The sequence below is a fragment of the Carlito syrichta genome, unplaced genomic scaffold (genome assembly GCF_000164805.1).
Source record: "Carlito syrichta isolate Samal-C Ts95f unplaced genomic scaffold, Tarsius_syrichta-2.0.1 Scaffold302450, whole genome shotgun sequence".
NCBI classification, from domain to species: domain Eukaryota; kingdom Metazoa; phylum Chordata; class Mammalia; order Primates; family Tarsiidae; genus Carlito; species Carlito syrichta.
This window is the reverse complement of record NW_007246546.1, coordinates 302,885-319,809: the sequence shown is the minus strand read 5'-3', so window position 1 is coordinate 319,809 and position 16,925 is coordinate 302,885. Positions and strand designations below refer to the sequence as shown.

The following is a 16,925-nucleotide window of genomic DNA, read 5'->3' as shown; positions in this document are numbered from 1 at the left end:
AAAACTCCATGCTGGATGCTGGGTGGCCAGGAGTCCTGGGAGTGATGGCAGACAGTGACCACTGCAGCTTCCTACTGGGCTCAGGGATGGAAGTTTCAGGATGGAAGTAGTGGAATCCTCAGAAGAGGGTGGGCTCCGGGAAAGGACTGGGGGCCCTCAGTTAGGGGGTATTGTGGCCTTAGAAGGGAGTCCCTTGAAAGGGAGTGGATAAAAGATGGATGGTTGGTTGGGGACAGATAAGACTTTATTGGAGGAAGTCATTGGGGCTGGGGTGGGATCTTCATTTCCTCCCCTAAAGAGTCCCAGACAAGCTCCCAGGACTCGAATGTGGCCAGGCAAAGCAGGGAAGTGGGCTGAGGAGTGCTGGCGACTAGGGGAGGGGTGCCCAATTGAGGGGCTGGGGCTGAAAGCATGGGGGCCTGGGCTGAAGGGGGTAGGATAGCTCACATGAGGGGTCCCGGGAGCAGGGGCAGGTGGCCCAGTGCTGAATGGCAGACGGTACCATAAGCTTGAGAGTAGCCCCCAAGTGCAGCCCTGGCAGCCCCCTGGGCCCCCTGCAAGGCAGAGGTGCTGAACATCCTCCGGCCAGGCCGAAGCTCCAGGGGAAGCTGGGTAGGGACCTGCAGGCAGTTGAGGATCAGCATAAGGGGGAGAGCAGGATCAGAAGGATAGGAGTAGAGGAGAGGACTTTGAAAGGTTTGAGCCAACATCAGAGGGGGAAATAGGAAGGATGGGGAGGGCCAGATTGGGGCCAGGGCTCACCTGTCGAACACAGGCTACCTGCATCCCACCACCCCAGTTCCAGTCGTTGCGGATCAGGGCCTGGTTGGCCACCTGGGCGATGGCCTGTGAGGTCAGGGAAGGCACTGCCCCCGTTGCACTTGGCTTCCCCTGGGAAGGAGTATGTCATGAGGTCACTGAAAGGTACAGAGGGAGGATTCCTCCTGTGCCCACCACACCATGGCTGGCTTACCCATAAATATGTGGAGGGGGGCTCCGCCTTTACCCCTAGAGGCCTTTCCCCCCTCCCTGGGGGAGGAGGTTGGAGCAGGGAGGCTGAGTTCTGCCTGGGGATGTTCTTGTCTGTGCTGGGGGCTTCTGTGGGGTCAGAAAATCAGCCCCAGGGTTAGGAGCTAGGTGCCAAGCAAAGCTGGTGATCCCACACTGAAGGGGCAGGGTCCATGCTTCATGTGGGTAGTGGGCAAAAGTCACACACCATGCTTGGGGTCATGACTAGGGTTACTCTGAGGCCTGAGTCCAGGGTTCTTTGCAGGTGCCCCAGAAGGGAACTGAGAGTCAGTTCTGAGCTTGAGGAGCTGCGTCCGGAGCCGGGAGATCCTGGGCTCTACCCCTGGTGGGGCGGCCCCCAGGCCCTCTTCTCTTGGGACACTGCAGTTTCCCCTCCGCTCCCGGATCATCTGTAGGAGGGAAGAAGCGCTTAGTGCACAGTGTGGGAGTGGGGGTCATTAGAAGTTACCAAGGTTGGAGGAGGCCTCAAGGGTGCACATGGATAGGGATCAACGGGGTCTTGGGCCAGAGCACCTGATATATGCGGCTGCGATACTCGGGCACAGACAGCTGGACTCCTTCATGCACACGCAACCGCACATCTGCCTCCCATGTTCGCTCGTGGTTGGGGCAGTAGAACCTTCAGGGAGCCAGAGAAGCAGGTGCAGGAGAAGTGAAAGCTGGGCTGCAGTCAAGTGAACCCCTCAGGCTCCTACCCCAGGCCCTGCACTTGGAGAGCTCTCTCTCTTGGGCTGCTCTCTTTCCCCCACCTCTGAACGTAGGGATGCTGCAATGCTTGGGCCGCGCTAAGCCGCTTGTCCGGTGCAAACACCAGGAGTCGCTTGAGGAGGTCCAGGGCCTCTGGGGGGGTGTTTGGTGGCAAGAGGGCATCCAGCATCTGCCGTGACCTGCAGGAGGCTGTGTGTCATCTCCAAGACTCCAACAGGACCCTTCCTAGATCCATTCCTATGACCTGGGGCTCAGCTTCCAATCCTGGAGCCTGCCCAACCCTCCTGCCTCAGTGGATCCCTCCATGCCTGACCTGCAGGCAGCCTGAGTGAGTCACGAGACTCCTGCCTCCTTCTGGTGCCCTCCTCTCCATGCTCTGATGTAGCTCTCAGGCCTCACTCCAGCTAACCCAGGCCTTGCTCCCCTGCAGTCCCCAGTCCCCAGTACCCACCCCCAACAGCAGGACTGGATCAACACTTGGGGTTCCTGATTTTTAGTGTGTCTAGTAGTTGCTGGGACTACCATCTCGAACACGTGGATGGGTGTGGACTGGCACAAAGTAACCTCAGTAACCTTGCAGGAAGGTGGCCCCAATCCCTTGAGACAGGCCATTCTTTACCCTGCACTAAAGTGCCCCAACTCACCGGGACCCCAGGTGGTGCAGAATGGAGGTGCTGTAGCCTGAGCCGAGAGCCGGGAGGTCTGGGGGGTGAGTGGCAGAAGGTGGTGTGACAAGGTGACCCTGGTTGGGTGGGGCAGCTCAGGGGAATCTGGAATAAGCTACCTCCTCTGGCCCCATAGAGTGTACCCTTTCTGTAGGACTTCTGCCATCTGACAGGGCTTAAACCCCCAATAGCTGTTGTATGCCCCCACATGTCCAGAAGCATTGACGTATGCCCTTCCCTTGTACTCTTCCACCTTCAACACATGGGTGTGTTCACACAGGTGTGCACTGGTGCCCCACCTCCATGGATGAATCCCTTGCTGGCTTCACCAAGCAGAGGTGGGAAGAGAACAGGGATATCCCAGCCGGTGGTAAGTCTCCCTCTGGCCCTGCACCCCCAAAAGTAACTACCACAGCCCCACCACTGCCTTCCTCCACCTCTTCCCTTAGCACCCTACCTGAGCGCCCAGCACAGTGACAGTTCTTGCCCCTGTCACTCCAATCCCTTGGGGACCTTGTCTTGACCCACTGGCTTGGCCCTCATGGACCCATGCCAGGTCACTGTTTGGCCCTTATGGTCCCCATGCCAGGTGCTGCCTCCCTTGTAGCCTCTGTGCAATTGCTCCTGGCACCAGCCTTCAGAAGCTCCGCCCCAGGCCCTCCACCAGCAGGGCCCAGTGAAGAGCTGCCGATCTCCTGGGGCTCCTTCCTGGTCCTCTGGATCCTCCCCATCCCTCTGGATCTAGAACCTGTATGGTCCTGGCCTGTCAACCACTGTCTCTCCACAGCTGTATTCTCTGACCCTCAGCATCCCATGTGACTGGTGGCCAGGCTGCTGAGGTGGGATCCTCCACACACATGCATACCCTCCTCTGACGGTGGCGGAATGGTCTCCAGGATCAGCTCTAGCTGGTGGAGTGTAGATGTGCCTGGGAATAAGGGCTTCCCTCGCAGCATCTCCCCCAGTATACAGCCCAGACTCCACATGTCTACCCCAGGGGTGTACCTGAGACAGGAAAGGATATAGGCACAGGCGAACCTAGAGGCAGAGGTGAGGGTAGGGCAGGGGCAGGAGGTGGAGGTTCTGGGAGGGTGAGGTGAGGGCACACATGGGACCAAGGCAGGCCCAAGGTACAGGAAGGCCTTGGAGCCCTGGTTGGGCAGGAGAGCAACCCTGGGGGGACCTGAGAAAGTAGGGGTGGCTTGGGGGTATCTTGCTGTTACCAGCGTGAGGATAGCAGCACCTCTGGAGCTCGGTACCAGCGTGTGGCCACGTATTCTGTCAGGGCCTGGCCCTCAGGACCCTCAGGGAGGCTACTCAGGGAGCGGGCCAGGCCAAAGTCACAGAGCTTCACCAAGCAGTTGGCATCCAGGAGGACATTGGATGGCTGGAGAGAGGAGGTGGGCTGAGGGCTGATGGGGCCAGATGAGGGCTGGGAGCCAGGGCCACGTGGATGCTTGAGGGCCGCACCTTCTGATCCCGGTGAATGACTTTCCCTGAGTGGATGAACTTGGTGGCCTGCAGGAGCTGGTAGAAGATGTAGCGCATGTGGACGTCCTTCAGCAGCCCACCCTTCCGGATGACCGCATTCAGGTCAGTGTCTGGGGAGAGGGTGTGCACACTGGTCAGAAGGCGTGGGGACCAGGGAAAGACATGCAAGTCAGCCCAGGGGCCAACGGGGGACCTTGGGAGGCTTGTTCCACTTTGAATCTACCCTTGGCCCACCCACGCCTCAGACATGCTCACTGACTTTGTTGGCACAGCAATAAAGGTTTGTGGAATTGTTTCGATATTTTATTTCATGTTGGCTTTGTTTTATAAAATGAGTTGAAAAAGGAAAATGCAGCTGCAAACTGTGGACAAAGAGGAGTCTCATGCAGGTGGGATGAAGGGGATCACCATCAGTCTCTGGAGGCTGACGCTTGTCAGCTCTTTGCTTTTGGATACAGGGTACAAGGTGAAGGTGCTAGCCCCGAGCATGCAGAGGGAGCCAGGAGAGAGGTGGAGCTGGGGAACTGGCAGAGGACTCACTCACCCATAAACTCAAACACTAGGTAAATGTCCTTGTCATTCTCTGCCCGGATCACATCAAGGAGGCGGATGATGTTGGGATGGTCCCCACACTCCTAGAGAGAGAGTCGGCTGCTGGAAGGCCAGGAGCTGTGTTCTGGGAGCCTGCTTCCCCCTTTCCTGGAGATACCTGTACCTGGGGAATATCAATGGGCAGGAGGGCCTGGGCCACTCACCTGGAGAAGCATGATTTCCCGGAACGTTCTCTGGAAGAGACAGAAATGCAGGTGTGGGGGCAGATGAAGCAAGAAGGAAGCCCATGTCCCGAAAAGACCCAAAGGAGCTAATACTCATTCAGCACCCAAACACCCACACGAGCATGAGTTGTGGAGGGGGTGGTGTTCTGAGAAATACCAGGAAACCCTCTGTGATTGGCTTCAAACTGGCATCTGAGCTTCCAGGGACCAAGGCACAAGTCATTCAACCCTGCCCTTGTCCTTTCCCACACTTCTTCCCCACTCACACTTACCTGTGCATCTGTCTTATCCCTAAAGGCATCAAAGATTTTCTTGATGGCCACAACCTCACCAGTCCTCTGGTCCACTGCCTTCCACACAATGCCATAGGCCTGGGGAGAAGTATGATCAACTTGCTGGCCACAGGGCCAGCCTCTTGCCCTGCCATCCCTTGCCCATTCAGATTGCCCCCTGCAGACTCGAGGCTACTCCTTCCCATGCTGGATCCTGGGAGAAGGGGGATAAGAGCATGGAGCCAGCAACTGCAGGCAGACCAGCCTGCTGCCCAGGACTCTGGTACCTTCCAGAGGAGGGCAAAGGGAAGCAAGGTGAGGGGTGAGAGCCAGAGAGGCCCCTGGAGGAAATGAGGCCACATATGGGAACTTCTGGCAGCACTAGAGCCTGTCCTCTCTCAGGAATGACCGTCCACCCTTCCAACTGCCCAGGCATCCTCAATGTCTCTCTCACACCATCCAGCCTGCCAGCAGTTCTGTTGGCCACACTTCAGATTCATTCAGAATTGACCTCTTCCTACTAGTTCTGCTGCCCCCACCCTGGTCCAAGCCACTAGCATCTCCCATTTGGTAGCTACACTAACCTCTTAATGAATCTGCCTCTGCCACTCCAGCTCACCCCCACAGAGGGTTCTCTGAGTAGGCTGAGCCTTATAAAGTGGTACCAACAACTGCTGCAGCTCCCAGTATCAGTAACTTTAAGAGCCAAAGTCCTTGAAATCTCCAAAGCCCCTCACACAGTGGGACCCCTCATCACTCATTTCTTCCCCTCCCCTCTCTCTGGTTCATTCCTATCCAGTTACATCCAACTCTGCAGTTTCTCCAAAGGTCAAGCAGGTCCTTGCCTCAGGGCCTTTGCACTTGCTGTTTGTACTGCCTGGAATGCTCTTCCTCCCCGTCCCCTATTACCACTTGAACGCACCCACACAATCACATACACAGCCTCACATGCTCACACACACTCACACTGACAAATACAAACAAGCTCACACATGGCTCCGGCCTTCACTCTACGCTCACCCCATCCATATACCTGCTCAAGCTCTTCTTGGGTCTTGCCCATGCATTCCTGGGCCTGGGTTGATGCTGGGATCCACCCTCCCCTTCAGTGCCCGAGGCAGGTGGGCCCAACTTTCCCGGAGCTTCCTGTGGGCGCAGGGAGAGGCAGCCCGGAAGCAGGGGACTGTGGGCGGGTGGGGAGTTGGAAGCTAGGATCCCTCTGCCTAATGCCACTGAGGGCCCTGGCTGTCTCCTGTCTCCAGGAGCCAGATCCTTGGGTGTACCCCATGAGGAAACTGAGACACAGAGGGGAACGATGCCTTGTCACCACGCCAGTGTCGGAGGGAATAGACCTCTGAGGGGACCTGCCCAAGCTCCACAGGTGGTCTCGTCCCGTAGAGCTGCAGCCCAGGCGCTTCCCCGGCGCTCACCCCCTTTCCGAGCCTCCGCCTGAGCAGGTATCTCTGGGCGACGTGATAGTCCACCTCGGCGGCGCACATGGCAGCCGGGTGCCGGCTCGCAGGGTCCTCCTAAACACCTGCAGGACAGCAACTGTTGAATTCGGTCGTCTTGGCAACCGACCGCGGCGCCGCGCCTGCGCGGGGCGGGCCGAGTCTGTGGCTCAAGCCCCGCCCAATCCGGGGCCGCCACGGAGCCCCGCCCCTCCGCCCCGCCCTGTCGGCACCGCCCCCTCGGTGGGCACTCGCCGAGACCCAGATCCCCGCTGGCCCAGCGCCTGACTCCCCGAGAAGGCCGCTGTCTGCGCCTTCCACCTCCGACGTGGCTCTGGGAGCTCCACTGAGGTGGTCCCGACCGTCGGAGCATCGCTTGCAGACCCGCCTTCCATCTCGGAGCTGTTTGGGGGCGGGGCCGCGCCAGGTCGCCGCCGGGCCCCCAGCGCGTGCGGGTGCCTAGATCGTGCAGGTCTCGGGGCGCGGGTAAGGAGCCTGAGAGCGGGAGAGCCGGGGCCGGGGTCTCCACGTAGAGAGGGCTGTGGGAGCCAAGCTGGAGGAGGTGACGGTGGCTGGACTGGCAGGGAAAGGCGTTGCTTCGCCGGAGGCCTTGCGTCCGACGGGTGAAGCGAGGTGAGGGGGCTGCGGGGCGAAGGTGGTTAGGGAAGGAAGCAACGCTTTGGGCAGTGAAGGAAGACCTGAGAGAGCCAGCGGCGGGGCAAAGGCCCCGAGATGGCAGAGTGCCTGGCCTGTCAGAATCCCGGAAGGCCCGCGGGACCGGAGCGCTAGGACCCTACCAAGGGCATCAGCACACGAGGAGGGGGCAAAGCTCGGAGGGCTGTTCCTGTGAATGGAGCAGGGTGGACTACACACCGAAGGGGTAAGAGTGGCAGGAGAAGGGAAGAAATGGTGGAGGTCTGATGGGGTGGGTCTGGCTGCAGTAGAGCCCTAAATTTATTGTGGGATGAGCTGCAGGTGTGTGAGAAAGCAGACTCTCAGGTGTTCCCAGGTTCGTGGTAGGGTTCCGGAAGTACAGGGCTGAGATAAGGAAGGCGGTGGATTGAGCAGGTTTAGTAGACACACTCAAGAATTGGGGCATTTTAAGTTGCTGATTAGATATCCAAGTGAAATCTTAGAAAGATATGTTAGTCTTCATTTAAAACATCAGTCAGGCAAGATCATTAGGGAGTGGACACAGAGGAGGGCCAGGCAAAGCCGGAGCAGCCTCGGTATTCACAGTGAGCGTCCCAAACTGCCTAGCGTTTAAAAAAAAATTTCTAGTCTGTTGCAAATCGTAAATTTTGTAAAATACAGTCAAAATGAATTACTAGGAAAAGTATTAAAAGCCACAAGCATGCAAAATAAAGCCCACAGTTTAAAAATTAGATTCAACAATCATAAAATTACCTTGTGCTGCAGCTATAAGAGTTTCCTGGCCTAATGTGGTGGCTCAAGCCTGTAATCTCAGCACTTTAGGAAGCCGAGGCAAGAGGATTACTTGAGGCCAGGAATTCAAGACCAGCCTGGGCAACATAGTTGTTGTCTCTACAAAAAAAATTTTTTGTTTTTTTGAGTTGGAGTCTCACTCTGTCGCCCAGACTGGAGTGCAGTGGCCGCTCCCGGCCACCGCAGCCTCGACCTGCTGGGCTCCAGCGATCCTTCCGCCTCAGCCTTCCAAGTAGCCAGAATTACAGGCATGTGCTACCATGCCCGGCTCATTTTTTGATTTATTGTAGAGATGAGGTCTCGCCAAGTTGCCCAGGCGGGTCTCAAACCCGCGGGCTCACGCAATCCACTCACCTCAGCCTCCCAAAGGCGCGGGATTACAGGCTGAGCCACCGAGCCCGGCTTACACAAAATTTTTAAGAATAAACCAAGCATGGTGGTGTGTGCCCTGTAGTCCCAGCTACTCAAGAGGCTGAAGAGGGGGGAATCACCTGAGCCCAAGAGTTTGAGACTGTGATGAGCCGTGACCATGCCACTGTACTCCAGCCTGGGTGACAGAGGAAGACCTCAACTCAAAAAAAGGGGTGGGGGAGGGGCATTCCAACTGTTCCTATTTCTGGATTTTCTTCATTGTAGACCTGTAACAAACAGTTGTGGGACAGTGTTGGGGACTATGACAGGGAGATCTGGGTGGGCGGTAGGATGCAAGCCAGGGCAGCCTATAGTGCTGGTGGCTAAGTGGAGCACAGGCCTGAAAGGAATGAGGATGCACATTAGAACTGTGAGATTCGACTAAGTGCCTGCCAGAATGGTCAACCTTGAGAAGTCTGATCACACCAAGTGTTGGTGAAGTGTGGAGTGACCAGGATGCCCCTACGCTGTTGATGGGGTATATATAATGCTACCTCCACACTGAAAAACAATTGGCAGTTTCTTAAGATATTGAACATAAAATTGAGCATGCCTAGCTTATCACCCAGCCAGTCTACTCCGAGCTACTTATCTAAGGGAAATGAAAACATACATCCCCCCAGAGAAGTGCAATACATGTTCACAGCAGCTTTATTTGTAATAGCCCCAAACTGGAAACAACACAAATGTTACTTCCAACAGTTGAAACATGCAAGTGTGTGAACAAATTGTGCTGCATCCATACAATGGATGACTACTCAGCAGTAGACTACCCTGTGGAGTTCATTTATACCAAATTCTAGAAAATGCCAACTACAGATCAGTGGTGGCCTGAGGATGGGTTGGAGGGAGGTATGGATCATAAGTGGCAGGAGAAACTGTTGGAGGTGATGGAAACACATAATTGCAGTGATGGAAATGCATAATTGCAGTACACACCTATGTCAAAACTGATCAAATCATGTACTTTAAATATGTGAAGTTCATGGTACTCCAGTTATTCCTCAATATTAAAGTTGGAGGGGTGGCATAAATGAGAGAAAAGAAAAAGAAGGACTGATAGATTTTTGGTCATGACAGAGTGACTAGTGCTGGATACGCCCTTCTTCAAAAAGCAGCTAGAAAACTGGATGAAATATGTGAAGCAGCTGTCTATAAACTGGACATAAAGCAGCACAGGACTGCAATTTCAGAAAGCAAACCAAAAAAAATCTGTTGTCTTTTATTTTTTTCTTGTAGAGACAAGATCTCACAATGATGCCCAAGCCGGTCTTGAACTCCTGGCTTCAAGCAATCCTCCTGTCTCGACCTTTCAAAGTGCTGGGATTACAAGTATGAGCCCACTATACTCAACCGTGACAGTCCTCTTGATTCTGTTGCAAAGCACTAGGTCAGGGACGACTAGGAGAAATTTCCAGAGGCTAGGCAAAGAACAACCAGGGGTGTGGTGTGGAGGTGCTATAGCCTGGACAGTTCCTAGAGATCACACAGGGAGGGGAGATTTTCAAGTGCTGCAAGCAGCCAGGGTGGTGAGACCCTCGGGGAATCGCTCCAGCGATCCTTCCTCCTCAGCCTCCTGAGTAGCTGGGACTATGAGTGTGTGTCACCATGCCCAGCTACTTTTTAAAATTTTTGCAGAAATGAGGTCTTGCTATGTTGCTCAGGCTGGTCTCAAGCTCTTGGGTTCAAGCAATCCTTCTGCCTCAGCTCATATGTCTTTGATTTGCATTTCCTTCATGACTAATGATGTTGCCCATCTTTTCCTGTGCTGTTGCCTATTTGTAGTCTTCTTTGGATAAATGTCTATTCAGATCCCTTGGCCCATATTTTTGATGGCTGGATATTGTAGATTTTATGTTAAGTGTTGTTTTGTTGTTATTTCCCTTTAAAGAGTGTGGACGTTTGTCTTGGTAGGCAGTTAAGCTATTTTTGTATCATCTTATTCTTTTCAAGTTTGTTTTCAACACCACTGATAGATGTAGATGGATGCAGAGTAGGCTTTACTCTAGAGTGAATTTAACCATGTCATTAAGGTGTGACCTGTCAGGGTCTCTACTGAATATTCTGGTATTCAACAGAATACTGCAGCCTCAAACTCCTGCGCTCAAATGGTCCTCCCTCCTCATCCTCCTGAGCAGCTAAGGCTACAGGCACATGCTACCACACCCAGCTAATTTTTTGATTGTTTTGTAGAGACGAGGTTATTGCTATATTGCTCAGGCTAGTCTTGAATTCCTGGTGTCAGGCAATTCTCTGCACCCAGCCAGAATGGTTATAATTTTTAAAAATCATGGCAAGGATTTGGAAAAATTGGAACCTTTATACATTGCACATTGCTGATAGGAAAGTGAAATGGTGCAGCCATTATGGAAAAAAGTTTAATATTTCCTTTAAAAGTTAAATATAGAATTACCATATACTCTACCATTCCTACTCCTAGGTTTATTTACAAGAGAATTGAAAACAGGTATTCAAACAAATCTGTTATATAAGTATTCATAGCAGCACTTCTCACAAAGGCTAAAAGGTAGAACCAACCCAAATGAATTGTTAATTTTATGTTATGTGAATTTTGCTACAAAACCCCAAAAAACCAACTTATCAGGCTTTCAAAGAAGCAGGAAAGTATGACATATAACCAACAGCAAATTCCATAGAGAGAAACAGACCTATATATAGGAAAGATGATGGGATTAGCAATGATTTTTTAAAACAGCTATTATGCTCATGACTTTAAAGAAATGCATGAATATAATGAGATGAGAAACATAATTTATTAAAAAGAACCAAAAGAAAATTGAGAGCTTAAAAAAAAATCTGGGCCAGGTATGGTGGCTCATGCCTAAAATCCCAGGACACTGTGGCAGGAGGATTGCTTAAGCCCAGTAGTTCAAGACAAGTTTGAACAAGATAGCCAGACCTCATCTCTATAAAACATTTAAAAATTAGCTGGGCATGTGTTATGTGCCTATAGTCCCAGCAACTCAGGAGGCTGAGGAGGGAGGATCATTTGAGCTCAGGAGTTTGAGGTTGTGGTGAGCCATGACTGTGCCATTGTACTCCTGCATGGATGGCAGAGTTAGACCCTGACTCAAAAAAACAAAATAAAATATCTGAAACTCACTGAATGGACTTAACAGCAGAAGAGAAACTATCCGAATTGTAACACATAGAAAAAAAAAATCTCAACAATCTGTGGGATAGTATCAACCGAAGGAGAATGGTGATAAAGTATATTTGCGAAAGTAATACTGAATTTTTTTCATATTTGAAGAAAAATGCATTAATAGATCCAGGAATTTAAATGAAGACTAGACAGGATAAACACAAAATAAGTCATAACAAGTATAATAACTAAATTGCTGGAAAACAGTGATAGATAAAAAATATTAAAAGCAACCAGTGGAATTTACATACGAGGAACAAAAATAAGCATATGATTTCAGAGTTTTTGTCAGAACAAACTTTCAAGCCAGAAGACAAAGTGATGACATCATTAATGTACAAAAAGCAAAAAATCTCTGCCAATATAGAATTATTTACTTGGAGAAAAGAGCCTTCAAAAATGAAGGAAAATAAAGATTTTTTTCAGACAAAAGCAGAGAGTATCTATCACCAGCAGACCTACCCTACAAAAAATATTCATTAACATTTTTCAGGCCCTTGGAAACGCCGGCCTGGAGCTTGGCTTGTTTTTATGTACTGAGTGTGTCCATTCACACAGTTATGTGTGTAAACAAAAAGAGTCTCGGTGGGCTTATGACAACATTATGAAGTCAGTTATGGTGGGGGAGTTAAGGATGAGTTTAAGAGAAGATGCATCTTTGTTAAATTAGAAGATTGCTATCGTTAGCTGTTGACCTAATAAACATTAGCATTTTATAATGCAAAAAAAACTTTTTCAGAATGAAGAAAAGTGACTCTGGGTGAAATTTGGATTGACATTAAAGAAACACTCTTGGAAGTGATAAATAGGCAAATATAAAGTATTGTATACACTTTAGGTAAATATAAAACAGTATATGTTTTTGAATAGAAATATATATTTATTAAATTTTGTTAAAAGATACTTGAGTACTTAAAGTAGAAATAGTATTATTATAGAAATAATATATTGTAGGGTTTGTAACTTATAGAAGTAAAATTATGACACCAATAGCATACAGTGAAGAGGGAAAATGGGACTATACATATATATAATTACAAAATAATATGCAATTATGTATATTGTAAGGCTCTTAAATTATATGTGAAATATTATAATATTTGAAGATAAACTATGATAAGCTAAAGATAAAACTTCTTTGTTAAATAAAACAAGTAAAAGTAAACATACATAATAAAAGTAAACATATATACAGTTAATAAAATTACCACTTAATCAAAAAGAAGGCAGAAAAAGAAGAAAAAGGAGCAAAGAACAGAAAAGACTAATGGAAAACAAATAGCAAGATGGTAGACTTAAACCTAACCATATATCTATTATTACAATATACATAAATGGCCTGCATATATTGTATGACTTTATTTTTTAAATATTAAAATCAAAGAATATTCTTTAATTATAGAAGTTATAAACAATATGTATGTTAATTACATGTTATACATATTCAATTATACAAGAAATGCACTTTAATTATAAAGACATAGTTAAAGATAAAAGAATGGAAAGAGATATACCATGCAAACTTTAAAAAGAAAGCTTTAGTAATTATATTAGCATCAGACTAAGTAGACTTCAGGGCATGGGATAAAGCAAAAGCTGACATAACTGAAAGGAGAAATACTCAAACCCACAATTACAAGTGAGATTTTAAAAACTCTTCTCTCAATAATTGTTAGAATAAGCAGAAAACAAAGATGTAATAGACCTAAACAGCATTATCATCCAACGTCACCTAATTGACATTTAGAGGACAAGGCACCCACCAACAGCAAAATACACATTATTTTCAAGTGTGTGTGAAACATTCACCAAGATAAGCCATATTCTAAGTACCATAGAACAAAGCTTAACACATTTAAAAGAATTGAAATTATACAAATTGTGTTCTCTGATCCCAGGATTGGATTAGAAATAAGTAACAGGGCAACCCCTTCAGGGCCTCTCCCACTGTGGGAGATTTTCTGTCCTCTCAATAAATCCTGCTTTCTCAAAAAAGAAAGAAGTAACAGACATTTAGAAAATCCCCAAAGGTTTCAAGTTTAAACAACACACTCTAAATAAAGAATGGGTCAAAAAAATCACAAAGTAGCTTAGAAGTTATTTTGTATTATACTAGAAGATCATGAGAATATAAAATATGAAAATCTGGGGAATGCTAAAGCAATGCTTAGAAGGAAATTTATAATTCTAAATGCTTATATTAGAACAGATGGAAAGTTTTAAGTCTCTGCCTTAGGACGCTAGAAAAAGAAGAGAAAATTAAACCCAAAGTAGGTAGAAAGAAGGAAATAATAAAGATAAGAGCATACATCATTGAAATGGAAAACAGACAAGCAAAGAAAAAAACCAACACATCTAAAAGCTGGTTCTTTGGATAAATGGAATAAAATTTAGCTAGGCTGGTTAGAACTAAAGGAGGGAAATTACCAGTGTCAGGAATGAAAGATAAAACCTCCTTACCAAATCCTTCAAACATTAAAATATAATAAGAGATTATTCTGAACAACTTTGCACCAATACATTTGATAATTTAGATGAAATGGCAAACTCACTGGACACATGAGAGTATTCCCCAAATATAATCAATAATCAATAGAAAAATGAATTGAAAAGCTATATGCCTACAAGGACAAAGAGGAGAGGCCACATAGATGAAAATGAAGGGAGGACTGAGCAGGCTGAAGGAAATCAGAGCTGGAAATGGTGATGGGGGTCTGAGGCCAGGAGCAGGGCTGCGAGTGGAACCTGGGAGACCAGGAACATTCGTATTCTTGGTCACATGTACCCCCAGGCCCCACCACCTTGGGGAGCAGGAACTGCCAGTGGACAGCAGGAGCCTTAGTGAACTTGATCAAGAAGAGCTGGTTCAGGCTGGGCGCAGTGGCTCATGCCTGTAATCCCTGACTGTGGGAGACTGAAGTGGGAGGACTGCTTGAGCTCAGGAGTTCGAGACGAGCCTGGGCAACACAGTGAGACCTTGTCTCTGCAAAATATCAAAAAAGTAGCTGGGCATGGTGGCACATGCCTGTAGTCTCACCTACTCAGGACACTGAGGCAGAAGGACCACCCAAGCCCAGAAGGTTGAAGCTGTGGTGATGACCTGTGATCATGCCACTGCACTCCAGCCTGGGTGATAGCCTCGGTGACAACTCCAAAAAAAAAGAAAGGAAAAAAAAAAAAAAAGAGCCGGTTCCTAGGAGACCAGAGAGCAGCTCAGGTTGGCTGGATGCAGCTGCTGAGGGTCGCGAGGAAGCCCAACTGCCCCCAGAGCACCAAGTTGAGTGAGTACTGACATGCCAGTCCCTCCATCTTCGTCTTCCTTTGGGAACCTCAAGGAGAGGAAGTCTTGATTGACCCTACTATTCTATGCTTGAGAATGTGGCTGATAAGCAGAATGACACCAACATCAGTGAATTCTTAGCAAAAAAGAATTCTTCAGAGTGAACTTTACTATGCTTAATTAAGTCAATTTTCTGCAAGGCAAAATTAAACCATTTTCAACTTTTTCTGTTCCCCTTTTTCATTGTACTGCAGTTATTTTCACTCAAATTTGTTCTTTCCCATATATATTTTTCAGTGGATATTTGATTAGTCCATTAGCTATTTTTTAAAAAATCTGCTATTATGCACTTTCTCTCAGGGCCACTATTTCTAGCAAGTCCAGCTTTCCCATGTCCAAATATTCTTGCAGATACAGATTTTGTCAAGATGATTGCATTTTCCCATCAGTTGTTAGTCAATAATAAATTCTGTTGCGTGCAGTTGTAACCTTCAGCTTTGGTGCATTATTAACCTGGATCTTGTATTAAATTGTTAGCCAACCCATGGGGAAATCCTAGGTGATTTTGGAAGGTGTCAACCAGGAGACCCAGAGTCAGGGGGTAGTGGACCTGTGGCAGGTCACATTCTAGCTGAAACAGTGTGGCTGGAAGCTCCTGCTTCATCCGTTGCCAGTCTCCCTATAGCCCAGGAGATCAAATTCCCATGGTCCCCACCTCCTGGGCTGTCACAGTTTCCCTATATGGGCCCTGTCCTCTTCCATGGGTGCCACTGTCCATGTGCCATTATGTTGGTCATGCCCCCACCTTGCCTTTCAGTGTTGTGGTCTGAGGTGGCCCAGCCTTGTCCTCTCCTGTGTCACAGCTGTATCCCATCACCCATCCCATCTCATGCACAGCTTCCCTCTGCCCTAGTTGGGGGTGGGGGCACTGGTGGGCTCCACCAGCACTGGGTTCCAAAGTTGTTCTCTTCTCTCTCCTGCTCCTGGCATGGGCTGTGGACTCAGGTACCCCAGGTTCCAGTCACCCTGGTCACTCCAGTCACTTGGGCCCCTCCCAGAGGGTCACATGTGGGTTCTGCCCATTGTCCCCTTGCCATGGTGACTGTCATCAGTTCTGTGCATCTGGAGGTGTGGACTCAGAAATGAGGGTCCCTAAGGAGGCCTGTCCCCAGCTAGACACCCCCTCCTGTCTGCCTTTCAGGGGTGTTTGTGGAGCTGGGTGTGGGCATTGTCATTGCAGCCTATGTTGGGCTCTGGACCCTAGGCATCCTGTTGGCTATCCTCTTCCTCCTGGGGTCCCATGCAGGTTCACCTGGGCCACACCCCAAGCCCCCACTGCCCTGGTCAGAGATGACCAGGAATAACCCTATCAGGCCTCCTGCTGGCTCAGGCTTCCTCCTCACACCTGGGGTGTGGGTGGCAATGCAGCCATGGCCCTCATATGCCATGTGCTAGGCAAGGGCAGAGCGCTTTCTCCAGGGGCATCCGTGGCTGTGGGAGCTGATGCATGCCATGGCCTGGGGCTGACTGCGAACCCTGTGTGGATCTGGCATCAGTTCTGAGGCACCTGCCATGGAAGGGAGGGTCCTTGCCTCAACCTCCTCCCTCAGCCAGCCCAGGTGGGGGTGGGTGAGGCCAGCCTACAGAGATATGGGGAAGGGGACAGGCTCAGGTTGAGCCCAGGAAACAGAGAACAACTAGGACTGGATAGAGCAGCTCTGTTGGACTTCACATTCCTGCTCATTGACCCCTTTGCTGTGGTATTGCCATCAGCTCTGTGCTGCTGATCAAGGCACAAGGTACACAGGGTAGAGATGGGGCATTTCTTACCACCAGGCCTCCCGGGGGCCTTTCATCTGATTTCTGGTCAGCATCTGGCTGCCCCTTTGGGTTTCAGGCTCCTGCCCAGGACTGGGCTCCAGAACAGAGCCTCTGGCATCACAGGTGGATCTGGCTTGAGAGGCGGATGGGTTACAGACACCAGCCATGTTCTGGCCCCAGGCTGCTTTTGCCCCTTACTCCAGAGCCCAAGGCAGGCCTAGAGGCAAGGACTCTGCAAGGGGCAGTGGGGAGAAGTGTGTCCAAGTCACAGCCCCAGTGCTTCCGGGGGGCTTTGGAGAGGTCACTCTGCCTCAGTGTCTCTAACTGTGAAATGGGAGCAGAGACTGCTGGGAGAGGTCAGCCAAGGGTTGGGCACACAGCCCAACCCCACTGTCTACTCTTAAAGGAG

At 49.6% G+C, this 16,925-nt stretch overlaps 1 protein-coding gene across 1 annotated transcript; it reads right to left on the bottom strand.

Annotated features, from left to right (window-relative positions):
• Positions 1-443: 443 nt before the first annotated feature.
• Positions 444-6,441, bottom strand: MAPK15 (mitogen-activated protein kinase 15). Its single transcript, XM_008056729.2, has 14 exons — positions 6,372-6,441; positions 4,942-5,040; positions 4,649-4,678; positions 4,438-4,528; positions 3,873-4,003; positions 3,626-3,789; positions 3,268-3,407; positions 2,382-2,439; positions 1,779-1,916; positions 1,543-1,648; positions 1,217-1,418; positions 974-1,098; positions 763-891; positions 444-620 (listed from the first exon to the last, which is right to left on the bottom strand). Exons 1-14 carry the CDS (start codon positions 6,438-6,440, stop codon positions 444-446), a joined length of 1,659 nt encoding a protein of 552 aa, XP_008054920.1. The 5' UTR covers position 6,441.
• Positions 6,442-16,925: the final 10,484 nt, after the last annotated feature.

Excerpts from the sequence above, each read along its gene's own strand:
- MAPK15 (XM_008056729.2), bottom strand. The coding sequence starts at position 6,440 with ATGTGCGCCGCCGAGGTGGACTATCACGTCGCCCAGAGATACCTGCTC. Across the intron at positions 4,529-4,648 it reads GGGAAATCATGCTTCTCCAG|GAGTGTGGGGACCATCCCAA; the intron begins GTGAGTGGCCCA and ends CTCTCTCTCTAG. Across the intron at positions 4,004-4,437 it reads CCTAGTGTTTGAGTTTATGG|ACACTGACCTGAATGCGGTC; the intron begins GTGAGTGAGTCC and ends CCCTCTCCCCAG.